General features: G+C 38.6%; 3 protein-coding genes across 4 annotated transcripts; 1 reads left to right on the top strand and 2 right to left on the bottom strand.

Moving 5' to 3' along the window:
- The first annotated feature begins 1,026 nt into the window (after positions 1-1,026).
- Positions 1,027-7,333, top strand: CRK2 (cysteine-rich RLK (RECEPTOR-like protein kinase) 2). Its single transcript, XM_089148862.1, has 8 exons — positions 1,027-1,411; positions 2,854-3,630; positions 3,831-3,944; positions 4,291-4,430; positions 4,559-4,769; positions 5,086-5,314; positions 5,505-5,655; positions 5,766-7,333. The coding sequence occupies exons 1-8, from the start codon at positions 1,321-1,323 to the stop codon at positions 6,102-6,104; spliced, it is 2,052 nt and encodes a 683-aa protein (XP_089004988.1). The 5' UTR covers positions 1,027-1,320; the 3' UTR covers positions 6,105-7,333.
- Positions 7,334-7,626: 293 nt separating this feature from the next.
- MENG (S-adenosyl-L-methionine-dependent methyltransferases superfamily protein) lies at positions 7,627-13,711 on the bottom strand. 2 transcript variants are annotated; one of them, XM_089148860.1, is made up of 8 exons: positions 13,420-13,711; positions 13,238-13,302; positions 13,038-13,128; positions 11,910-11,998; positions 10,260-10,393; positions 9,507-9,568; positions 8,831-8,930; positions 7,627-8,185 (listed from the first exon to the last, which is right to left on the bottom strand). In XM_089148860.1, the coding sequence occupies exons 1-8, from the start codon at positions 13,558-13,560 to the stop codon at positions 8,079-8,081; spliced, it is 789 nt and encodes a 262-aa protein (XP_089004986.1). In that variant the 5' UTR covers positions 13,561-13,711; the 3' UTR covers positions 7,627-8,078. The 2 variants fall into 2 exon arrangements, with proteins under 2 accessions (XP_089004986.1, XP_089004987.1); XM_089148861.1 differs by having other exon boundaries at positions 7,627-8,168.
- A 3,659-nt stretch (positions 13,712-17,370) lies between these two features.
- On the bottom strand, positions 17,371-26,450 carry KNAT6 (homeobox protein knotted-1-like 6). The gene is made up of 5 exons (XM_089148859.1): positions 25,802-26,450; positions 25,109-25,231; positions 24,874-25,009; positions 18,436-18,674; positions 17,371-17,658 (listed from the first exon to the last, which is right to left on the bottom strand). The coding sequence occupies exons 1-5, from the start codon at positions 26,123-26,125 to the stop codon at positions 17,500-17,502; spliced, it is 981 nt and encodes a 326-aa protein (XP_089004985.1). The 5' UTR covers positions 26,126-26,450; the 3' UTR covers positions 17,371-17,499.
- Positions 26,451-26,899: the final 449 nt, after the last annotated feature.

The raw sequence follows: 26,899 nt of genomic DNA, 5'->3' as shown, positions 1-26,899 counted from the left end.
AAGGTAGAGGTTTGTCTTCCCCTCACATTTCTTTACCATTTAATATAGATGGGACCATATGAGGGTTCTATTCTCTAATCATTTTGTTAGCATTCAAAAGTAAATCTCACACCTTGTGTGTTTGTGTGTGGTGTAGAAGTGTGACTAGAACACGAAATTCTACCCTAATAGATAGAAGATATGAACTCGAGGGCTACTACACATACCACCACAAAGAGTTAGAAGTAAGAACCCTGACCATTTCACTACAGAGTTTGGATCATCTCCTTGTCAAGAGAGCATATGCTACTCTCCTAATGCTTCTTCACCTCACTACACTAGAGGTGGGGGGCCCATGTAGAACTCACTATAGGTCTCACATCTAAATTACTTTATATGTTTCATGACGAGGGGTGACCTGAACTCTTGAGGCTTTAGTCGTTTCGTTAATAGCAAGAAGTGAATCTCACGATTCTCACCCCTAGTGTTTTATGAAGAAGTGTTAAACAAATAAAAACCTCTACTTTGCTAAATAGAAGATGTGGAAGTGGGAGACTACTTACATATAGTACTACCAAGAATTAGAACCTGACCATTTGACTAATGAGTTTTTAGATCACTTCCTTGTCGAGGAACCACATATAATATATCTTCACATCATAATAGAAGTGAGGCCCACGTAAAATCGAATGTCAATCCAATCCTTTTGAATTATTTCATGTGATTCCTGACGTGGGGTGATGTGAGCTCTTGAGGCTTTAATCGTTGCCGTCCGTGCCGCCGTCTTAGAGAAGAAGTGGGGTGTGGTAGTCGGAGGGAGCGTGGCCTGTCGTTACCGGTGCGTGTTGTTTTCGCAGAAATTGTTGATGGGACCCACAGAAGTCCATTAAAAAATTTACAAAATCCATTTCCGTGTACACGTGGATCCATACAAACGTGTGAGGGTAGGAAAGTCAAAAGAGAAAATCTTGTGTCTTCTGTTCTGTGTATTTGTTTATTCTTTTTTCTGTCCCAGAACTTCCCAGTTGCCAAGTTGCAAGCGTCAACCACAAGTAACGACATCGTCGACATGGACTCGAGAGTAGAATCACCGAATGAAGCGATCAGATCAAGCCGACAACTCCGCCTTTACGACTTTGCGCGTTTGAATTTGACCTAGCTTCCTTCCCTCATTAGATCCAATCGCTCAGAGTTCGAGAGGCATCTTTTCCTTTCTGCTCTTCATCATCGACTCTGGTGTTTGTGTTTGTGCAGCAATATTAATTTCTTTTTTCCTTTTTAAGTTTTTGCTTTGATGACTTTCATGGAGGTCTCTGCAATTTATATATCTTCTTTTCTTTCATGAACGGAGATGGAAAGAGAGAGATTCTTCCTCTTCGAGCTTACAAGCTAGGTGTTTTACTCTCATTAAGCTCCGCCGAAGAAGTGAAAGGTACGTGTTCTTATTCCCAATAGTTTCTCCGATAAAAATTTCTTCTTTTTACTGGTTTAGTTAAGCTGTATGTACGATCTATATGTTCTTGTTTCTTTCCTACTCGTTCATTTCACCTATGTTTCTTCATTTTGAATCCTCAAAATGAGATTTCACATTCATGAGCTCTCAGCCTGAGCAACCAACCAATATTAATTCAAACGGAGACGTTTTTTTCCCCCTCTTCTTTGGAATCAAATTCCCGAACTGCCTGATCAAAAAAGGCAATCTTCTCCCTTAAATTTTAGCTCTTCAGCCGATCGAAAACAGAGCCTAATTGTTATTTAAGATCAAGAATTCAATCCCTAGAACGTAAGTCATCAAAATGGTCGGAAAGGAAACATGGATAAGAAAGGATCACCGGTCAAATCACCCTCTTGTTGGCTTGCTTTGGATGTTGGCATGAGGTGCGTAACACGTAACGACTCTGTTTTTGTTTAATATTTTATTCCATGTGAGGGAAAATGTTTTAAATTCCCCAATCAGTAGTGGCAGAGAACAACACTGAAATGACAAATCCCAAGTTAACCATTTTCAAAACATTTCCGATGGTCAAGCTTAACACAGTTGGATTTAGCGTCTTTCATGTTCGGGACCAATAGTTAGAAAATAAGAATTGAAGAGGAATTTCATTATTGAATCAATGGGTAGAGTTTAAATAGTGTCGCCAGTTGTTCAACTAAGGACATTTTAGTGTCAAAGAACTGAAGCAAAAAAGTTCAAACGAAAACTAAAATCTTGGAAGTCGTGTTTCAGCTTTTTAGTCGACTTTACGTTGCAATTCGATTAAGTTCATGCCAAAAACTGTACTTCATTCACACAATTCTAGTTTTAGTTCATATTTCAAATCACACTGTATTCTTTTTCATCGGACTGTTGTCGATTATAATTTTAAATGGACATTTTTGGACCCAGATGAGAAAGACATCTCAATTTTCGTTGTTAGTTGACTAAGGTGATACGCAATAAAGAAAAAAAGAACCATTAACTTTTTTATGTCGACCTCATCACGATTGGAAAATATTGTGCATAAGTTTTTTTTTTATCAGTTTTTGTCTTTTCGCTGATTGAAGATTCGATGAAACTGCATTCACATGCAACCACTTAAATTATTGTGAAGCACTCATGCCCGTGTCATAATTAGTTACCGCATCATCATCATCATCATCCTTCTCTGATTCTTATTTGAATCCCTTACAATCCCATGAGAACCTGGTGTACAGGCCGATCATTCACAAACATCACTTAACATTGACAATGGTTGCTCTTCTTTTGTCTGTCTGAGACTCCACACATACAAGAACCAGATTAATTCATTTACTTTCCTTGTCTCCAGGCTTGGGACTGTTTTCGTTTTGTTTTCTATGCTAATGCATCGCTGTTATTTATGATTTATTGGACAGGGTCATACACCACATTTCATCAAAATATGGAGAAATCCGGTTCTCTGTCTATTGTCTTCCTACTCCTTGTATCTCTACTAGTAGAAACAACGTTAGCAAATCCAAGATCCCACACAGTTGAGCTCACCTGCAATACTAAATTAGAGCACAACACAACCCTCTATGTCCCCAACTTCATTGGCACAATGGATGTCCTTGGCAACAAGATTCGAACTTCAGGTTTCGGAATAGCGATTGTTGGCTCAGGGCCTGATGGTAACTATGGCCTTGCTCAATGCTATGGAGACCTCTCCCAAACTGACTGTGTTCTTTGCTATGCCGAGGCCCGCACTGTCCTTCCAAAATGCTTTCCTTACAATGGGGGATACATTTACCTGGATGGTTGCTTCTTGCGCGCTGAGAATTATAGCTTCTTCCAGGAGATTACAGGTCCTGGAGATAAGGCTTTGTGTGGAAATGCAACGCGGAAGGGAACCGAGTTCTTGCAGACCGCTAAAAAGGCTGTTTTGGACGCAGTTGGAGCTGCACCACAACATGGAGGATACTCCAGGTCTGTGGCGCGTGTGTCGGGTACAAGTAACGAGTCAGCATATGTTCTGGCAAATTGCTGGAGAACGTTGAACGCTACCTCTTGCAGAGCATGTTTGGAGAAGGCATCAGCCTCAATGATAAGATGTTTGCCATGGACAGAAGGGCGAGCACTGTATGCAGGGTGCTTTATGAGGTATTCAGACACAGACTTCTTGAACGCAGAACAGAGCAGGGGAAATTCAGCAGGTATGCAATTACTAGGCAATTACATACCCCCATCTTCTTTCGTAGGCGATGCTAATAACATTCTTTCCCCCATAACTCAAAGAGTTTGATTCACCAAGATAAAACCTTAACAAGTATGAAACACCACAACTGTAAAGAATGGTTACAGCATTGGTTACAGCATCTTTCAATATTACCTGACTAGTGGATGGTCTTTGTAGGGAGAATAGCAGTGGTGGTAGTTGCCATCTTGAGTTCTTTGGCTTTCTTAATAATGGGGGTGGCTACTGGAATTTACATTTGGAAGCGCAGAAGAATACAGAAGAAAAGAAGAGGTATGATCTCTTCAAATTTTACCTCTGTTCTTATTGGCCTTTAAATTATAATCATTGATATGTGATAATCATTTAATAATATCATAAGAACAGGCTAATCCTATGCATCCAACAAAGGAATTTACCTTTCTTACCTGATAATAAGAGGAAAGGGTCAGCTTTTGCATTACTAGTCCACATCTTATGATTGCAACAGCAGCCTTCAGAACCAGGCCCTCCTTTTTGAGTGAAGAAAGCTTCTTGAGTCCTCAAAGCTTGCAGACAAAGTTTTAACAAGAGAAAAGCAGTTTTTAAGATATTAATAATTTTCCGTTTGTTCTGTCTTATATATTGTCTGCTTTTCTAGGTTCAAATCACATGGTACAATTGGCAAAGACACTTCAAGACAGCAGCTTGAATTTCAAGTACTCTACACTTGAAAAGGCTACTGGATCTTTCCATGATGACAACAAGATTGGTCAAGGAGGATTTGGAACAGTATACAAGGTAGCTTTTCCATATCCGAGAAAGATAACTGTTGTATTCCTATACCTATTTCTTTTCTAAGTTCTTGGGAAACTTCTTTTCTTTATTTTTTGGTATGTCCTCTAACTCACTTCTGAATCCACTTCTAGGGAGTCCTACCTGATGGAAGGGAAATCGCCGTGAAGAGACTTTTCTTTAATAACAGACAAAGAGCTGCAGATTTCTACAATGAAGTTAACATGATAAGTACCCTACAACACAAGAATTTGGTTAGGTTGTTGGGTTGCAGCTGTTCAGGACCTGAAAGCCTTCTTGTCTATGAATTTCTTCCAAATATGAGCCTTGACCGCTTCCTATTTGGTACGTCTTATGCTTGCTTGGTGTCCGTTCCTTCTATTCTTTTACTGTTATCAATCAAAGATTAAAAAGTAATTTGGATCCACTCAGTCAATTCGTCCCAGGTATAATACCTGCATTGCAAGTTTACAATAGAAAGGAACAGCATTTTGGGTAGGATAAGTTTACCCAAAAAGACCAACAGCTAAGCTATGAAAACAAGTCTCAGGAAAGCGTGCCATTGACCAATTCTAATTCATAGCACGCAGTTATGTATATGTTTTGTTTATGGTTTACGACATACTTGCAACGACCGACCTAGTTTCTCTTGTTTCACAAGATAGCAGTAAAGCACTGAGCTGGGAGAAGAGATTCGAAATAAGCAAAGGGACAGCACAAGGTTTGGTCTACCTTCATGAGAACCCCAATGTTAGAGTCATTCACAGAGATATAAAAGCCAGTAACATCCTATTAGATTCAAAGTTCCAAGCTAAAATTGCTGATTTTGGGTTGGCAAGGTCTTTCCAAGAAGATAAAAGCCACATCAGTACTGTCATTGCAGGAACACTGTAAGTATCCGTTATTTGTGTTATGCATTCATCCAATGCAGTTATGTCCTTGGGGATGAAGATCAATTTCCCACACCCTAGTTCATGCATATATGCATTCACACAAAACAGCAATATTATTTTTTCAGTAATATGAAGATCTACATGCATGAATAACTTGTTTTTGTTTTCCTTTTTCCCTGAATTCCAGGGGATACATGGCTCCTGAATACCTAGCTCATGGTCAGTTAACAGAAAAGGCAGATGTCTACAGTTTTGGGGTGCTGTTACTAGAGATAGTCACAGGAATGCAGAACAACAAAAATGAAACAGCTGAATATTCTGATGGTCTTCTCACTGCTGTAAGTTTCTATAGGTTGCTTTAGTGTATTTCACTGAAAAGCACTTCTGATAGTCTGCTAATCGAGTAAATTGATAACATCTTCTACCTTGCACCATTTGAATGAAATAGGCATGGAAACACTTTCAATTAGGGGCAGCAGAGAAGCTTTTCGACCCAAAGATATTGTTGCACAATTACAGTGATGACATTAAGAAGGAGATTTTGCGAGTAGTGCACGTGGGACTTCTATGCACACAAGAGGTGCCCTCATTGCGGCCTTCAATGTCGCATGCCTTACAAATGTTGTTGAACATGGATGAACGACTCCCTACACCCACCAATCCTCCCTTTATGGATGTGACAACTATGGCACTCAGCGCCTCATGGGGAGACCAGTATCACCTCTTCAGTACTAACACTACATCTTCAGTTGCTACCGTCTCTCAAAGCTCCTTTCATCCCAGGTGAGTTTTGAAGGCAAATTCAGAAAACAAACCATGCCCGTGCTTACACAAGTGCTCGAAGTTTGTATATCTTTTGAGGTTTTCTTATCCCACCCAAAAAAAAACACAAAAGAAGCTTGGCCGGCTTCATTTGTATAGGGCGTCTGAGAGGAACAGGCTGATGAGACCGTGATGAAATAAAATGAAGCTAAACAAAAGAAGCTTGGCCGGCTTCATTTGTATAGGGCGTCAGAGAGGCACAAGCTGATGAAACCGTGATGAAATAAAATGAAGCTTTTGTGTTGACAAGAGAAAGGATATGTATAGCTTAGGCCTTGTATCTAGCATGGCCTCGAACAGAACTGATTGGATGGCAAGAATCCATGTAGCAGACCCCATTTAGTTGGGACAAGACTTATTGTTGTTGTTGTTGTTTTTGTGTTGACAAGAGCAACCAGGTTGTATGAGGGAACTTGACCAGCGCAATGTAAGTATGTTATGTAATTTTTTATATGATTTTTTTCTCAATTAATTTAGAGCAATGGAGTAGATAATCAGTAAAGCTAACATACAGATCAATAAATGTTGTTGACAACTTATCTTAAGGCCAAAATGCCAGTTTTTTTTCCAAGACTCAGATAATTATAGCACCCATTTAAAATCAAATCTGTTTCCCCACCCCGGCAACATAGGTTGATTCTCATGTTTCCACCAATACCCTCATGGAAGGCAGATCCACAAGCCAGCCCTTGTGGGGAAACGTGGCACCTGAAACCACACACGAGATGAAATGATGGTTCCCAACTCTATGGAGAGCAGAACTGGTCCCAATTCTCATGGAGAGTAGAAATGCACCCTTTATTGTCCTAACTAAATGGGGTGGCTACATGGATTCTTACTTTTTAATTAGTTCTGTTTGAAGCCATGCTAAATACAAGGCCTAAGTTATACATATCTTTTCTCAACACTTCTCTTAAAGTTATCTTAGGACTGCCCTTAGCTCTTCTAGTTTTTTCAATCTGGATTCTATCACTTCTCCGCACAGGAACATTCTTTATCTTATCCTTCTAGTTTTGACACTCATCTATCTAAGCATCCTCATTTTAACTACACTGAATAACTCTTATTCATGATTACCAAAAAAAAAAAAAAGAGTAGCTGTTATTCATGATTGACTAATTTGAACAAGACTAAGGCTGCATTTGAAAGGTGGGGTGGGAAAAAAAGAGTGGGAAACAAAAAAATTGGATCCCATGTGTAATGGGGTGAAGGAGAAAGAAAGGAAATGAAGAAATTTTGGGAAAAGTGTTAATTGTGAGTCCCACATTTTTCTTTTCCACACTTCTCCACAAAATCCCACATGTTTGTGGGGTTTTGAAAACGTTTGGGGAGGGAAAGTTGGATTGCCACCTACAACCAAACAATCTACACTTATAAGATTTAAAGGAAAAGTTTGCTCCTTTATTCCAGCAAACAAACACAGCCTTAAGAAGCTAACAGGTCACCCCTCCCCCTCCCCAAAAAAAAATCACGAAACGGCAAGGCTAAGAGGTGAGGGAAGGCACCCATGGTAAATGAATAGTAATTAGTGTGTCGCTTTGAATGGAGAAAAGGAACCATATAGCCCACCAGTTAGTTGGGATAAAGCTGTATTGAGCTTGATATCCGTTAATTCGTACAAAAAGGGTTAAATACATGAAAGTAACCAAAACTTCAAATAATGCAGAGCAATGAAGATCTTATTTCATGTTTCTATGAACGAGTACTACATTTACAGGTTTGAAGTTCGAGAGAAGCATTTCATCCCACGCTTTAAATTGCCAACCCCCTAAACTGGGCAGTAGCCCGACTACAAAATTAGGAAATCATCAAGAAAAACAAAGATGAGTACACATCCTTTTTCCCGTTTGCCATGCACCAATATATTCAATTTCTTTCACCCAACAAGGTTGCAGAGATGCAGAAAGAACATCAAGTAAAACTACTACCTAACGCATGGCTACCAAGTTCCCCATGAGGCCTCCACCAACCTCATAATGTTTGGCATCCAAAAATCCAGCTTCGAAAGCAAGCACCTCCAACTCTCTCCCTGCATCAGATAACATTCTGTAATCACTATGTAATTAGTGATGGAAGCTTTGAACTGTCCTAAATCATAACCTATATTTCTCTTTTATAGGATTGAGAATGACAGTTTTTTGGTTTTGAATATGTGGTTATAGGATACTCCTCTATTATGAACTAACAGTGACATTATGGCAAGATATGGTTTTCAAGATAGACACACCTTGGCAAATATGTGAACATCTTATTTATTTGGTCGCCAAAGATCACAAGTAAGATTGCTGATTCTTCCTCTGAAAGATGACCGCAATCTCTCTGGTATAGCTTTTACCTTTTTTGTATGGAGAGTCATTGCCAGTATATCTCCCTTTCCCTCTCCCCCGGCGCTTTTTTTTTTTTTTTCCACCCTTCTTTCAAAGCCTTGGCTAGTTGTTGGACCAAAGTTGTAAAGCCTGGGGTCAAGGTATCAGAATAGCCTCTCAGCAAAAATTACTGGGTTAAGGCTACATAGGAAAATTGAACCCCCGGACTCTACTTGTGGGGAAACCTTTGGCACCAGATTTGCCCTTTTTTTCCAAGCCTTTGCTCTTCCCTTAATTTTTTTCCTTAGCACTTTCTGTTAAAGTTCATCAAACCTACATTTTCCAGTAAGAAAACTGCAAATATATAAAGGAAAAGACAACATACCCGTTAAATATTCCCTAATTGAATGTTTCAAGTATGTGTACTCTTCAGCAAGACCATAACTGCTTGCAACTGGAATGACAACGTTATCAATCATCCAGTCCTGGCAAAAATGAACAACCTCAAAATCAAACAAACTATTTGCAAAGACTCTGGTTTTCTGCAATTGGACATTATACTCACAGAATAATCCTGACATTTTTAACAAAAACAAGCGTTCCTTAGTAGCCATTGGATATAAAAATTTCTTCTTCAAAATGGTATTTCTACTACAATATCATAGAGCATTTGAGTGCATAACAGCACATTCATCTACATTCCCACTCAAAAACAATCCAAAATACCGGTTTACTCCAATTGTTCCATCATACAACATACAATAGATATTTAATTTGTAGATGCATCAGAAGTTACATGAAGTCACAAGAGTAACAGCTTCCTATTCAAACAGATATCAAATGCAAAGCTCCAGTTCTTATTCCAAATTCAACAGTGTTAACCTTCTATAAGGGTCAGTGTTAAGTTCTCTATTCCAAATAAGCAATTAAATCAATTTAAGCAAGAAAATATTGACGGTTGACCAAAATAAGTACCTAGACATGGTATATTATACATTAAGGAGACCTTATGCTCTCTTCAAAGTTAAAGAACTTCTTCATCAGTTGATCAGAATAAATACCTGAACCATGGATGTAAACTGGTTTGAGCTCTTATTGAAATCCAGAATGGAAACTCTGGCACCTGGAAAAAGGAGCAAGAATGAGATATCCTATCTTAATTTGTTTTTAAAAAAAGAACCGCCCATATGAAAGTAATTTCCTAAAGCGGTACTATACGTGATTGTTTACAAAATCATGGGGCCTAGACATAATTTTCCCTGATCTGAACAGTAAGTGATTTGGCTAGGCTGCTTTAGGATTCCATACATTCATTACTCTTTTGAGTCGGTCTCTGTCATTACAAGAGTTTCTCTAGTTAGCTTCTAGGTTACCTTACTAGTTATGGTTTGGTTAAGGCCTTTCTATTTTAGTGTTGTGTCTGTTACCCAGTCTTCTAAGTTTTGTAATGGGTTTCAGCCTGGTAGGTGATTCAGTAGCACCCCTGCCGGTGATTCTAGAAACCCTTGTTTGTAATCCCAACTCTGGAGATCAAGTAGTGATTCCTGATTATATCTCAGTACTGTGAACCTGACCATCAGATTTTGATCACAAATTGCAAAGATATTCTATACTAACACTGAACCTTTGACTTGATTGTTGGCCAAATCAGACTTGGTCTATTCAGTTTTCTTTTCGATCTAGTTTGTGCTTTTTTCCCCTGCAGTCCCTATAGAAACTAGATCTCCCATTGCATTTCACTGGTTTGGGAGTAGGCATTATATTCCACACAGAGAGAGCAAGAAAGGGGGGGGGGGGGGGGAGAATAAAGCAACCTGGTTTTAGGACTCGAAATATCTCCTTCATGGCTTTATTTCTGTCTACCAGATTGCGTAGCCCATAGCCAATAGTTATTGCATCAAAGTAACAGTCTGGAAATGGTAGGTCAAGGGCATCTCCTTCCATCCACCTGCAAATTCTTTTCAATAGTACGTAAGTTGGAAGTCAAGGAAGAAAGGAAAGAAAAAGCTGTATTACAGTCACCTGTAATTTAAAATGCAAACTTAAGTTTTGCCATATGGAGGAGTAATTATAAATTGCTGATTACTTATTTTTATTATGAGGGTGTGTCTAGGGAGGTAAGAATCTTAACTAACAGATTGTCCATGCAACTCTAATGTATAATACTGCTTGCATATGGGGACACCCAAAATTAAAATTGATTACTTTCATGCACTCTTGCAGACCTAAAACTCAAAAAGAACAGAAAAATGAAAATTGCTCCCTTTGTTAGCTTGGAGGAAAGTGTCACTTTTAAAGTTCCAGGTACTTGAAAAACCTTTCCATTAAACAGTTTTGTCATTTCGTGAATAAAGGCAGGCTTATCAATGAACTTGACAAGGAAAAAACCAAAGAATGCTGAAGCATTGAGGTTGTTCATAGTACATGATTAAGGATCCAAGATAAAAAAATTAGAATGAATAAAAGAAGACCTTTACCTAATTGTGATCGGAAAAATAAGGATCACTAGAAAATTTTATGAAATGTTGCAAATGATCAAACCATCAGGAAACAAAAGGGGGATGGATAACCATGTCATTTGACAGGATCAAGACCATAATGGTAGGATGGTCAGAATCTTCAACTGACGTCAAAGGTTGTTATTTGAAGGACAAAGTTTGTTTAAGACTTTATTTATACAAGTGAATTTGGCAAAGAAAGCAAACGAACTTCCAAATGAAATGTGGGGGCCCGTCAGTAAGGATTATAAGGGGTGGCAATGATCATTTTCTTAGCTCCCCACCCCCAAAAAAAAAATGGAAGAGAGAAATGATTCAGATAGAAATTACGGGACCTGCCAAGAGGCTATCATGATCACTTGATCAACAGGGAGTTGCAGTGATAAGGCTAGGCCCAAATAGAAAAAATAAGAATTTTCCAATGTGAGAAGATAACCAAAGTGTAAATTATGAACATGAAACATATCTCTAGAAAGCATCAGTACTGTTTGTATACACAATAGATTTATCAAACCTGGGGGGGGGGGGGTAAAAATACAACACAATAGGATCCAATTCAATATATTCAATGACTTGAATGTGTGGTCCTTATAATTTCATTTCAGTTTCTCCGTAATTTACACCCTTGACCATGTGAACAGAGATAAACTTTTTCATTCTTATTTTAATAATAGCCTGATCAAAACTTCAGTCTCAAACTGTTTGATCCTGTCATGTTTCAGTTATAAATCCTCTAAACAAAGAGGCACAAATTAACTTGTGAAGGGACAATCCTTCATTCGTGGCTTCCTGGTCTATTTTGGCATCCAAATATGTTCTCAAAGTTTCATAGCCTTTTGGTTCTCAGCTGTAGTCACCAACCAGCGCAACCGGAAGCATTTGATTGTGAACCACGAGGGACAAATATGAAATGATATGAAAAGAATGTTAAATGAACTAACAACTGCTAGATTTACCAATGCTCACACGATGTTCTCATAGAAAGCCTTCCAAAGCAAGCCTTGTCGAGATGCTGCAACCAATAATTGTTCCTTTGAGAAGTCAAGACCAGCGACCTGTGAATTGTGTAACGATACAGAAAATATCATGAGAATCCCTCAGATTTGGACACACGCACACATGACAGTTGGGAATGATTTCTTCACGTAAAAGGAAATCATAGTGCTCCATGAGAGGGAACAGCATGGATTACTGAAAACCCAAACTAATGGTTCAAATAAAGCATGAAATACGTGAAGGTTCTATTTGATTGGATGTAAAATTTTGTTACGTATATTTCTTTTTTTAAAGAAAAAAAATTAATCATTACCAACAATAACTTTGTAACTCCTACTAACTATACACCCAAAAAATCAAAATCAAAATAAAATAAAATAAAAAAGAGGAATCTTCTTCTACATTTCTAAACTAAATTACCATGATTTTGGTTTAGAAGTATAACAACAGGAAAAAAGAAGAAGACAAAAAGAATCATTCACTTTTCAACTACTACCTTTGTGGGTTCTATCCTAACCTTCCAGTTTTTTTTTTTTTTTTTCTTAAAATGTTTGCATCACTTTTCATCATTTCATCTCTAACCAACCAAAGCCTAAATTTGATGTATAATGGAATTATATACAAAGCAGTAGCACCTGTGGCCTTCTCCAGATGTTTAGTCTAAGATAAGTAGGGTTGCATAGAGTACACGCACAAACATAAGGGAGCGCTCTGAAACCCCAACCCCCCAAAAGACATTTCATATTTCCATTAGTTGGCTGTTCTTTCAAGTCATTACTAAACTCATCCTCCACTGGTCATTTACTTGGTATCTACAGTTATAATTGTATTATTTTGCTTGCTACACACTAGTATTTATGTAAGACCCGCAATTGTTGGGATTCTATATAGAAAGGGAAAGCAATATTCTCTACCTAAATCCCTAGATCAATCACTTCAGAAATTACTTGAACCAAACCTAACTCCATCGGAGACCAACACGCAAAAATGCACATAAATAAGTAGTCGATTTCACAGATAGCACAAAATTCAAAGGGAAAATTGCGAATGTTGTAGGATAAACCTATTGAAGGCGAACAAATAAAATAAAAAACCAACCTTCCCTAGAGATCCAACCTTCTGGGACAAAAGAAACGTCATATCCCCACTTCCACAACACAAATCCAGCACGCAATCTCCCTCTTTTGCTCTATCCGGGAACGAGAGAATGTTCATTAAACCTTTGAAATGATCACAGAACTAGTAATAGAGAAGGAATGAATGGAGAGCAAGATGGACAACAAAAAAAGGGAACTCACCCGCTCCAGGAGACGGCCATTCTTTTCCACACACGATGCTGTCCCAAGCTCAACAGATCGTTCAACTAAGAAAGTTCAACGACAATAGTTTAGCAAGAACAACGACTAACACTGAAATCCTAAAACATATGGTTTACAAAGATAAGATATTATGTGAAATTGATTTGAGGGAGGGAGCGTACGTTATCGTAGACAGGAGCAATGCGGCTAAAGAGTGCTTTGCGTTCGGTAGCACAAACAACTGGCCGATAACCGGCGGGAGTTTTGGTTCTTGGCCGGAGACGAGGAAGACAATAGACAGAAGGAGTAGCAGTTACGGCCATCTTTGTCACTGATGGGGTTCGAAGCTTATCCAGAAGCCACAACCTCGGTGACTCTTCGACTCCTCCGGACGTTTTCTCCTTCTAACGGTTGGATTTCGTGAAAGAAAAAAAAAATAGACTGGAAATGGGAATATGGATTCGATTGCTTGGGTTCAATGTTAGTATCGGGAAATCTCGAACTTGTCTATTATGGATTTTTATTTGCTGCAGGGGGAGCAGCCTGCAGCCAACGGTGAAACTTTTGCCACGTATATGAGAAATAATCCAACGGTTGGAAGGGAAAATGTGAGGGTATGAATGCAAATAGAAATTTTCTTTTTTACATTCAATGGTTACTATTTTATAAATTTACAAAATAAAGCCCCTGTTTTCTTTCTCTTCCTCTGCGATGTTTAGGTTCATCATTTTCATCAACCAAAGCGCATATTCCTCTATTAGATTCTGGAGATGTTGAGGGAATTAGTGCTGAATAATTGCAGAAATAAACATGATTTATCCCCTCTAATAGATCCTAGAGATGTTGAGGTAAGTACTGTTGAAAAATTGCGAAGAGAAATATGATTCCAGGCACCATCGACCCAATCCTGTCAAATCCTCTCCCATAAACCCCATCTGCTGAAAAATTGCGGAAATAAACATGAGTCTAGCCACCATCAACCCCAATCCTGCCAAGTCCCCTCCCATCAACCCCATCTGCTGAAAATTGTAGAAATAAACGATTCCAACCATCATCGACCCCAATCTTCCCAAGTCCCCTCCCATAAACCCCATCAGCATCACCATTTATTTCTCGCTACTCTTGCAACACTATTTGGGTTCTTCTTGTTCGATCGTTATTCTTTTTTCTGGGTTACAGGCGATGTTAGCCGGTGAAGAAATGAGTTGACGGAGAAAACGAAAAAGTGAAGAAGAAAGGAAGAGTTCCACATCCGTAAAAAATCTGATCTTGGAATCCCCACTTTTGAGTAGAAGTGGGGACCACATGGCAGCAAATTTGAGTTTAAAAAGTAAAAATTCAGAAAACTAAAATACGTTGATTGTAATTTAAACTTTTTATATTTACATTTATATCCAATATTTTGATTTTCAACCATTAGATTTAAAACTTTACACGTGGCAAGATCTTGGCCATTGGCAGCTGGCAGCAGCCGCTGCCGCAAACAAAAATCCGTCTATTATCGGGCAATATCAACTGGTTTATAGAGATTCCGAATGTCTATTGTCTATTCGCTGCATCATCTTTCACATTCATCTCTACCCCTTAAAAAACCAAAAAACCAAAAAACTTTCCCATTGAGGGCAACAATGGGAGTGGAAATTTTAACAATTAGACAAAAGGTTGATGCGAATGATAGTTTGATGGAAAACTTTCCCAATTAACTAATCTGTCCAGGCCCAGACCAGGCCCACAAGAACCTAACCTCCTTCCTGTAGCCCAATCCTGCCCTCATTTCTATCCCTCTTGGGCCAAACCTCTCCTTCCCTTTGGCCCAGCCCATTTCCAATCCACCTTCCCTTTGTCAACTCTTCCCGCCCCCAACCCAGCCCATCACCCTTCCTCAGCCCAGCCCATCTCCTCTAACCCTCCATTTTTCTCGGCTCACCCTTTGTAACACCCCTAACTCCATGTTCTTGAACCCACCCCTCCCTTCACTTTCTCCTATTGCGAGCAACCTGTCTCTAGCACTTCTGCTTTCCTTTGTTGTGTTATAAAGACGCTTTTTGAGGAAGATCAAGAGTTCAAAGAACCCTACCATGACTACTTCTAGCTGTAAGGATTGCAGGAAAAATAATCGTGACTCTTACCAACTTGATGGTGAATTCATTGGAGATTTCAGATCTCCTAGAAAGAAGAAAAAGAATAGTAGGTAATGTAGGTTTGTTGTTGCCTAGTAGTAGGATAAAAATGTTTCACAAAACAGGAAAGAAAGTACTCCATTTCACCTAGTGGGGTATGATAAAAATGCTTCACCAAAATGGGTTAAAAGACAAGTGTCTAATCTTAGCATTTTCAGTTTTTGGCCCAAAAGAATTGTCAATTTCCACTTTCACCCACCTCCGCGCCCGTTTTGAATAAGATTGTTGTTTACGAAAAAAAAAATCTTAGCCCCAAGATGATATTTTTCCACGTGAAACTTTATTAGAGCTCCCGGAGCACCTCAAGTTTCATTGTAAGCCTTCCATTCCCTATCTTAGTTGTGACTAGGCTATGCTTTTAATCCTCTTTGTATTCCCTCCAACACCCTCCTTATGGGTTCAACTTCAGTGTTATGCATTAAACACGCAACACTAAGCTGCTTATGGCCACAAACGAACCAAGTGCTCGTGGTCAAAATCTCGATCACTCATTTTGTATATATATTTTTTTGTTATAGGTAGGTACGGTTAAGTTAATAAATAAAAACCGAGTAATCAAAATTTCGACCTCAACCACTCATTTCATCCTCAGCTCAGTGCTGCGTAATTAATGCGCAACACTGAAACTCCCCCCCACTGGCAACCCTTTCTCTTTCTCTTTCCTCCAGTAAAGATTTATCTGGTAATCTAAAAAAATTGTTCATAATAATAAAAATTAACGAAATTTTATATCAGAATTGAAGGGAAAAGAGTCACAAACAAATAACTAAACCTTGCTGTTTATATTTGTTCGATTTCTGTTTGTTTCGGTTGACAAACGTAAGCCAAAAACATGAAAAAGCAGGTCAGCTCTCATTTAACCACTTAACAATGAAGACTAGCCTGATTCTCCCAGCCGTAACTTCATTCAGATCATTGGGAAATTTAGACAGATGGCTATAATGATGGTGCCTAAAAGCTATATCAAAGGCGATTAACATCCCTAACTCGGCCTAAGTCTGCTTACCATGCATGCATGACTAGAGGCAAATGACATAAAAACAGTGCAGTAACTCTCAAAACTTTGTCAGATGCATTTTCCACTAGATGAAAAAAACATGCCTATCAAGGTCAGATTTAAAAAATAAAAAATATTTTATTTTAATTCAATCTTAAACTGTGTCATGAACATGTGTCTCCCATCCAAAGAGAAATAGATGATCCATCTCTTTGTAAAAAAGAGACCTGATAAAAATTGCAATAGTTCTCCAGCGGCACAAGTGGAAATGCCCCAAAGCAGCTTCCTGGGAATCTTTGACACATTGGTTGTTGTCCACAAATCAACATTGGCTGTTGTCCACAAATCAGTCTAGTCTTAGACTCTTAGTACACAGAAAATCTACAGAACATGCTCATATGAAACCTTTCTTTACCAAAAGTCACTATAAAATAATTAGATGATTATACGATCCCACAGTTCCATACCACCTAAGCTTACAATTCCATACCACCTAAAGCTTACCAAGTGGGGATTTGCCAAAAGTAAATCAACCCACTGACATTAATGCACCAATGTGGGACTAACTAACATTACCCCACTCTTACAAGACAACATACTCGTTGGCCCACTCTAGGCAGCTCAACTCCGGCGATGAGATTTTTTCCCACTCCAAGCAACCCTTCTCCTATGTCACCCTTCCCAAGTAAGCCATTCGGCAGATCGGACCGATGATACAACCTCGGTTCCACACCGCCTGAAAAACCACTTACCAAGTAAGGATTTGCCAAGGTATATCAACCCACATCAGTGCTTGTAAGGCACCAATGTGCGACTAACCGTAACAGATGACTGCAGATTTTTCTGCAAGCCAAGGCTTTATCATGTTAAATAAAACTTTAAACATGTAGATTTCAGGAATTTGCAGGTAAAGCTTGGAAAAGTCCACTACCATATTCACCTCGACCATCATCTTTTTCCTCCGAACTGAGCAATAATGTGAAAGGAATACACAAATTGAACTTTGATAACAATGCATTCAGTATTTGCAAGGATCGCATTTAAGAATATTAGGATATACATAAAACTGGTAAATGGAGCCAATCTCAGTCACCCATCAATAGGGGTCCAGAAAGACTGTCCATAATAGCAAACTGCATGTTTTCAGATGGTCTCCAATGCCGCTTCCGCTGATTTATAAACCAATTGTTTATTTGCTTTTGATCTAGGCCTGTTGACTCAGCTAATGCCATCTTGTCAGCCTCCTGAAATTTGCACAAAAAGGGGATAAGAAATTGAACTACAGCAAGTCAGTTAACTTAGTCTATTCTCTTCTTGGTTCCGCCAAAATAGAATTAAAACAAGATCTCTATAATAATAAAAAAAACATGAACCTTGCAACCACCACAGTCTTAACAGCTTTCTGGATATGATTATCATGGACATCAAGCAATAAATTTCCATTAAATAACACAAGGTTTTACCATAGGGAAGGCCAATAACCATCTGATTGTATGCAGTGTACAGCAATTCTCAAAACAGCAAATTTCATCCAAAAGTTTTAGGGTTCCAATAGGTACAGGAAGAAAATATGATTCACAGCAATATCAGTTGAAAAGATTTTAGGGTTCAAATAGGGACACGAAAAGAAGATAAAATATTATTGCCCAATCCAACTGCTACATGGAAATAATATAGCAGTGAAGAATACCCAAAAGTACATATTATGGCCTATTCTAAATATGATTCCAGACTACACACCAGTGTCTGGCCAAATAGTGGCTGAAGAAGCCAGTTCGGTCTCATAATTTCCTCCAAATAATGCGAAGAAGAAATATCCGTAATTAAGTATAGGCAAGTGGGCAAGACGAACCACCAATAGAGAAACACAGGATATACAAAAATCATAGTTGACGATAATGTTGAAAGCAAACAAAGTTTAGTTGGGGGTACAGCTCTATAATAAATATATTTTGAGCAGTCAAGGACTTATTAAACTATTTGAGCACCAAACATCATTTGCTAGGAAAGCAATTCTTTACCGTTGGATAAGGCCATTTATAGTGAACATTCCACCAGTCAAGTAGTGTTTGCCTGGCTTCTCTAGGCAGCTTTCCTTTCTTCTTTTTCTTCGAAAACTCCTGCTTCAAGCTACTAATACAACCACTATATTTGCGCAATAGTTTATCCTTAAGCTCTCGATCTTCAGCTCTTCGTTGGACCTCCTGAGCCTCCATCTCTCCTCCACTAAAATCGTCTTCTGATGACCCAGCAACTTCATCTGCCAGATATTTGACAGAAACTATTTAAATAAGCCCAAACCCAGATTTCAAGTAGAACATGAAGAAATGAATGGATATATCATATCATAATAATAATTAGCAAGTGGGATGAACTAGAAATTTTTTCTTTCTCTCAAAGGATACAGACCCATGAATTTCACTTTGAGAACTTACCACTGCAACCTCCTAAAGAAACTAGTTCTCATCATCAGGAATCATGCCTGAAGTTATACTTCCTCAAGGAGTATGTCAATGAAACGATTTAAACCAAAATATGAACATTAGGTTTTGCAAAACAGTAAAGGCAAAATCTACAATTGCAATTGACATACAGCTTGTGCTGGATTAGGTACATAACAATGTTACAGTTGGCAAACATCATGTACAGATACCATGTTTCCATAAGCAAAAGATTTAAAGATTTGTCAAAAGTAAAACAGTTCTACTAACACAACCTTGGTTGGGAGAATGCAGGATTAAATGGTATGACAAACTCAATTATTCTTCTCACACTTTGCACAGACATTCATTTTTCCTTGATCGGTCTATGACCGTGGATGCTTCCAATCATTAACGGACAACCATAACTTAAGTTCCTGCTGTTATGACCATGCATTCTTTGAGCATCAGTAATGTAATTGAACCCAATCCCTCAATACTGTATTGAGACCTGGTAGAAACCAAGCACTAACGAAAGAAGAGACAGAAGTATAAAGGTTATATTGCCATCCATGAATACAAAGTTTACCTTATTTTTTTTCATATCATAGCAACATTTTTTCCACAAAGGTTCCACAACACATAAATACTGTTATTTTCATCTCTTTTTTCCCCTTCTTTTTTTTTAATTATTTCATCTCGCCCACTGAAGTACAAAAAAATTATCTCATCTTTTCTTCCATACTCAAAATATAAACATGTTCCAGATCATCTTAAATGGCTAAAAACACTATAAAATTTTAAAAAAAAAAAATCATCTGTTTTCAGAGGTCGTTGGAAGCCGAACCGGCGCCAGGTCCTGGGACATGAACACAGGAGCCACGATTGACCACCGAGAGAGAGTGGGGGACAAGATTTTTAGGGTTCGTTCTGTCGTTTCAAATTTCAAGTCAGTCAGTTGCGACGTGACAGTACAGCCATCGCATCAAACTGCACTGAGTAATACCGCAAGGCACGCTTTCTCCTCTCTATTAAGAAAGCACGCCTAGGGTAGTTTCCCACACAAACCACTCTTTCCCAGCTGGATTTTAAACCATCGCCGACCGTCCCATGTTTCTCGTACGTCAGGAAATGGTTTTCACATAATAATACATAAAGCTGAACCAGAGGGCACTACGGTGGGTGCCCAAGCTTAGCGTCACTCCAAAGTCCCAACACCAAAGTAGAACCTGAGCAAAAACAGCGGTAAAAAACTCAACCCTAAGCCACCCTGATACCACCAACGAAATCATCCAACGATTACTTCCTCTGCAATCCTTTCAGTTTACCCTTCATTGCTCGAAACTTGATCAAATCTCAGAATCCATATCTGCATGTGTCCCGTACGATAAAACATCACATCGAGTTAAGATCCACAGTCCATTAGCCAATCTCCACTTACGGTTCTGAACCTGGAAACGATTCACCAACCATGGTTAACACGCTTCCAGGGTTATTCGTTTTCCTTCCACATGAATAAAGAAAATCCTGGCTACGAATCGAATATGGATTGACTACCTACACCTAAACAGGTCTGCCAAGAGCTTTATTAGACATGCTATGGCAAACATCATGGAGACGTGAGAAATGAAGCTTGGGTTAGAAGAACCAGAGCCAAGCGTAACCGTTCGTTAATCCCCTAGGTTCCCACCAAAAAAATTACACTCCACCATTTCTATTTCTCATAAATCCGCAAATTCATCTACAATCCTTGCCCTACAAGCATCGTGACCCATCTGGTAATCATGGATAAGATTATAAGAATCAATACAAAAACATGCAGCACTTTATTTGGTGAATCAAACCAGAAACTTCAATATTTGCCCATGCAATCATATGGGTGTTTAATTCAAAATCCATGGGTGCCCCCACCCTGTCGGTGTCTCCATTCATCAAATCATAATCTCCAGGAACCCAGAAAAAGACCCCAGAAACAAACCCCACACAACAGCTTGAGGCCTCCTTCCCCACTACTGGGGTCGGTGCGAATTGCAGAACGACGAACTAACGCCATTGATTTGGTATTTCGGAGTCTTATTCTAGAAAAAAGAGTAACCCTACAACAATTTTATTTTTTTTGGCCAAACCCTACAGCTATCGAGACGTGAAGAAACGGCACCAGAAACATGACTCTGGCTCTTAATCAAACACGAGACAGGCAGTGGCCCACATCTATACGTGTCGTCCAGGAAGAGGAGAGAATAGGAGAACCATCATTCGAAGGTCAATATGGGCAAAGTTGAAATGACCACCAGTACTAATCAGCAGCAGTGATGAGTCCAGTCTGTCACTCAAACTCAGTCAGAGCTACTGTGTGAAGCAAGAGAGAGAAAGAGAGCCATCAAAACAATCCTCAGCGGGAACAGCGGGAGTCCATGTGATCCACCGAACACCCGTTCCAGCCGGGTGCCGTGATCAGACGTCAGGTTTGGTATTTTCAAAAGACTTGCACCATTGCGCCCTTGCGTCACCTTCAAACCCCCCCCCCCCCCCTTTTCTTACCCCCAAGTTAGCAACTTTCTCTCTCTCTCTCTCTGGAGTCTGGACACACACAGGCAGTGCCGCCTACCCATACAACGTGCTTCTGCATGTCTAACCCCTACTTTGGTAAGGCATCGACCCCACAAGACAAAGCAGACCTTAAAGCTCTAGGAAACCCAGTTGAAGGCTCAATGCTCCAAAACCTGCAAACACAAGCATTTGATACATACAGCCATTGGATTTCTCACTAGACGATCACATCCAATTAATTTACATTGTCATTCACCATAAGGTAGCATAAAATCAATTATTCACAACCTAAAGTCAAAACTTTCAGGTAATCCCCCAACCAACCACACAACCCCCCCCCCCCCCCCCCCCAAAAAAAACAAAAAAAAACAAAAGAAGACAGAATTAGGGCTTTCATTGAATTTCTGGCTGCAAGCCAAAAACCCTATTAACTAAACAAAATTTACAAACTAGTTCGCTAGCTCAATTCCTATCTGGAGAGAATCTTTTCTTTGGGAAGAGAGACTAATTTTACTCTACCCAAGAAAACTGGTATTTCCAAAAACGTTATAATAATTTTACTCCACCCAAGAAAACTGGTACTTCCAAAAACGTTTTCTAGAATTCGTTTGACTTATATTGATAGAGGATCCAAAACCAACCTTAACAACTAAACTAGTCCTCCAATATATTAACAGCAACAAAATCAAATAGATGGCCAAGACAAGTGTTTACCTTTTTACCAACTTAACTTAAAAAAAAGCCCTCATGCATCATAGTGACCAGTTCCTAACCCTAGATGATACAGCTCTATTTCGTTTAAATATTCTTCAGACTTGTCGAGCTTGATAAGTTTTCTATCCTTTGGGGAAGGACACTAAATAATAGCAGGGTACAATACAAATCCTAAAAATTGCAAAGAGAAGTGAACCACATTCCTTCAACAACATGTTTAAACAAGATAGCACATTAAAGAAGAAGAAGAAAAGAAAAAAACATCACAAAAGTAAAACATCTTGGAATATGATATATAACAACTACTACTTGACAAAAGGGATTTGATCAGTATCAGCTCATATTTAAAGAACTGGAGAACAATGTCTGAAGAAGTGGTAGAAAAGAGCTCTTATCCAAAGGCTGGCACCAAAAGTTTATTTTCTTAGAAACAAGCTAACCACGTGCATCTAGCATAGAATTTAGAATTGGCAGCAAATATTTCATGTATCTCAGTATAAGTCAATCAGGTGAATTCAGGAGGGACCACAATGATGCTGAATTAAATATGATGAAAAAAATTAAATATTACTTTAGTGAATTTAATTTCTTTTGTCATTAACACTACTAAGTTAGCAATCCGTAATCACTAAAGTAATAGTTAACTAAATCAAGGCTGTCATTCCAACATCAATTCCCATAAACTCATAGAAACCAACCAGAAGAACAGAGAAGCGTGCAGCCATGCTAAGAAGGAAACCCAAAATAGCATAGCTCCATACAACAAAAGGAGCCAACACAATCCTCATTCAGATCTTTTTCCCCTCTAATGATATATTATTCTTAACCCATTATTCTATTGCACCACAAAACCTTGAAAGGAATGAATCAACAAACACAAGAAGATGATGAGCAAAAGAGGCCTGATGTCAAATGAGAAGATCACGTGTAGCATTATTTGCTGAGGAAGTTTAGTTTATCATGAGGACAATCAAGTTCCCAAGTTCCTAGGTATCTTTCATTACCAAGCAGCCTCTTTATTTCTTTAATACAAGGATGGCACAACCAATTTTAAACATCACCCACCAAAGCATGCACCACACCATGTTCTTTGGAACTTGGAACATTTAAAAAAATCATCCACAAGTCACAAATATCATTACATACCACTAACCAAGAGCCATTTGTACACCAACACAATAAAACAAAAGAAAAAAGAAGCTTCCAACATAATGTCAATGCCTCATTAACTTGATTAAAAATTTTCACCATCAGTATACACAAGAAAGGAAAGAATGCCGACAAAAAAGCATCCATAAACAGAATACAAGAACTATGAGCTGCAATGCTATTGGAAAGTTCTAAAAAAAAAATTCGAAAAAAAATAACCAGCATTCACATCATCTATCTTTAAAAGAACCATACCACATTTTGAACATCTAAGGTTCCCTACCTAAACATTGTTCTCTGTGATCTAAGAACTCAAAAATATGTCACCATATCTCAAAGACATACACAGTAATTAGCAAGTTCATAAAAACATACAACACCACAAGGGAGGAAAAGCTGGACTCTTCATGTGGCTGCTACCAAGGACTTGGCAAAAATAGAATTGATTCACTAGCTTATGCCAGCCATAGAAGTATCTTCAATCATGTTTCAGTCGCTAAACATTCACCAGCTCATGGCAATATAACTTGGCAAAAATTTTAGTCTGTCAGAACAAAATCAAAAGGAATAATCTTTTAATGGAATATCATACTGAACACCAAAAGAGGCAAAGAGGAGTCAGCCATTTGGTCAAAAATCACATCAAATGAAACAAGCAGTCATGGTTCAGAAGTGTTTCAAGTAATATTATTTTCTTACCGCAATAACAGTAAAAGTTACCTTAATTAAATTGTTACAATGAAAAACAAAGGCATTAGCATATTTCCAAGCCACTTGTATAATACTTGCAGCAACTTTTGATGGCCGGTATTAAACAAAGTTATAAGCTACTTTAAAGCTGATGCAGAAAACGAGGGGCTATAACTCTTTATCATGGGAAACCATAAACAGATTCAGTTTTCATCATTATTGGGAGATCCTTCAGAACAAGTTTCTAACCTTCTCCAGTTTCAATGCACAATACAGATAAAAAGAAATATAAAAACAAACCAGGAGATATGCCAACACAAAGCTATGAAATGTCAAAATCAGAATCTCTTGCAAGAAAAGATTACATACGGCATCAGCAGTAAAAAGGAATAATTAAATAAATCCAGTGAAAACTCATTGCTGTAGGTAAAATAGCAGAATCTACAATGCAAAGAACTGAGGATCAACAAATCAAAATAATCTCAAACTTAAATACTCCCCTCCACAAAATAAAAATAAAAATAAAAATTGCTGATCTTAAGGAGTATGTATGTATATGAGGCAGTGACTGCAGTAGCTACGTTAAAATGTGAAATCCTGTCAATCCAATACCCAGCACCAGAGCAGGCGCGAGGCGAGTTGGTTTTCTTTGGATTTTACAGGATCACCGTGGCCTGCAAACTGAAAGCAACAGTAACTTCTTTAAGTGTATTAGTTTTTGTCCAGAATTCCAGTTCAATACTTATAACTACAAGGAGTAAAAACTAAGACAAAAGGATGAAAACAGCAGCAGCACCATAAACAAGTAAATATAAAAGCGCAGCAAATGAGGAAAGAGAACCTAAGCAGCACAGATATTAATGAGTCAAAATACTGTTAACTGAGATCATCTAACATCAAAATCCAAGAAAAAGGATGAGCAAGAAAGGGAGAGACCCGAAACGGAGCTTCTAGAAGAACCCTTGCAGAGATTGCTGAGCTGTATTTCAATCTTGTTTAAGAAGGAGGTAGCTTCGTCAAAAGGCCTTGCGAGATCAGATTTATACTTCACCAACATATCGCAGTACATTTCCTAAAGAAAGAACAAAAAGAAGTTATTTACTTACAATAGGGGAAAAATAGATTATAATCCAGACGGTAATAAACGAAAAGAAGGTAAATGCACACACACCATAAATTCGTCGAGCTCGGGATCAACGCCTAAGCAATTGGAAGCAGCAGCGTTTCTATTGCAAACATCATTCTCTCGCCGGATTCCGTCTAACAGGCACGCTATCTCCGGAGGCGCTCCGACCTGTAACCGATTTAAGGCACATATAGAAATTTCATTACAAATGAGCTGCAGAAGAGAAATGATCTATAAACTGAAATCAATGGCGGTGAAGTGTTCGAGAAAAGGCAAGTGGAACTTGGAAGCATGACCGTAAGAGTAGCGAGAGAAACGGAAACTTTCAGACTGTCTCAGGTTTTAAAGCAAAACTACCACTGAAGTGATAACTACGAAGGATCAAAGAGAAAGATCGGAAACAACTTTAACCAAGGTATAAAAAAAAACGCAAACTCCAAAAAAACAAAAAAGAAACATACGATTGAAGGTTCGTCAAATTCTACTTGCATCTACAACACCTGATAAAAGTTCCAGACCAACTAACTTCTCTACGTAAACGTACTTGCACGTAGGAATGTGAAAATTCCTATTATTTTAAAGATAATTTCAAAAGCACAAGCCATGGACAATTTTTCCGAGAAGTTGAAATCGTACACCAAGCTCCGTTCGATTCAAGAGAAATTTTTGTTTCTCAGAGACAGTCACGGTTAAAATTAGAAAATATAAATAATTAAAAAGCATCCTCTCCCTCTTTACCTTCTGACAATCGATGTAAGCTTCAAGGAGTCTAGGATATCGAGGATGAGATGCGATTTTCGCCTTTATCACACTTGACATTTCCTCTTCTGCTACTTCTCCTCCTCCTCCAACAACAACACTTCCTCTTGTCTGAATTTCATGAGGCGTAAAAGCTGCCGCCGACAATAACTGATCCGCTCCAAAGATCGGAATTCGATCGCTTCCAAGCGCTCCGGAACTAAGTAAATTCTGGTAATCCACCGCGGAAACCAGGTTATCCGGCGACAACGATGTGTGCTCCGTATAATCCAGAGTCGACTGGAGTCCATATATTTCCTCCATCGATAACCAATATTTCTCTCAGACAGAACAAACAAAAGATAAGAATGAGATTCAACTTGTGCTCAGAAATATGCATACGTCTCTCAAAACTCAAAAACTACTTGTTCCGAGTTCTTATACATCAAGAAGACGTAGAGGTTGCTACTTTCTCGTTTGGTAATCATATTCTCCTAAGATAGCTATGCTTTAAATTTTCTCTCTCCCTCTCTCTCTTCCTCTCTCTGCTTTCGCCTCTGAAAGTTCAGGATTTCTGGACCTGGAACATGGAGTTTGAGTAGCAGAGAGGAACTGCAAGTTATGCGTTCTCGGAGATCGTGATTTTATTTAGCGTACAAACAACAGGAAATGAAGAAGCCTTCGCTCCGAACCCCAACCCTCGTATTTATTTGTTTAATAATTAATGTTAATAGGTTTTTCCGTTTTTTAGGGATGGCTTTCAGTGTAAGAGATCAAAATGGGTGAGTGCTGAATCATCCACTCTAACCACATGGATTGATGACATGGTAGGTCTGATCACTATGGGATGAATCAGGTTTGCCACTTGGCAAATTTCATAATCCAGTTCAACTCTTTACCTTCCCATCTCCGGTTCTTGAGTCTAAATTTGTAAACCTTTTTGTTTTTCTTTGCTATATACGGATCTCCTATACGGTATGAATACGTGGGGCCATCCATAAACTCTTTGATGGACTGACATTAATTATTTTTAAAGAAGGTAATATTGTACTTTCATGATTTTCATCTCATATCAGTCGATTCAACAAATTAAAAATA

This window comes from Hakea prostrata, chromosome 3, assembly GCF_041222555.1.
Source record: "Hakea prostrata isolate BN-2017 chromosome 3, UWA_Hpros_2, whole genome shotgun sequence".
In the NCBI taxonomy this organism is placed as follows: domain Eukaryota; kingdom Viridiplantae; phylum Streptophyta; class Magnoliopsida; order Proteales; family Proteaceae; genus Hakea; species Hakea prostrata.
This window is presented reverse-complemented; position numbering and strand designations above follow the sequence as displayed.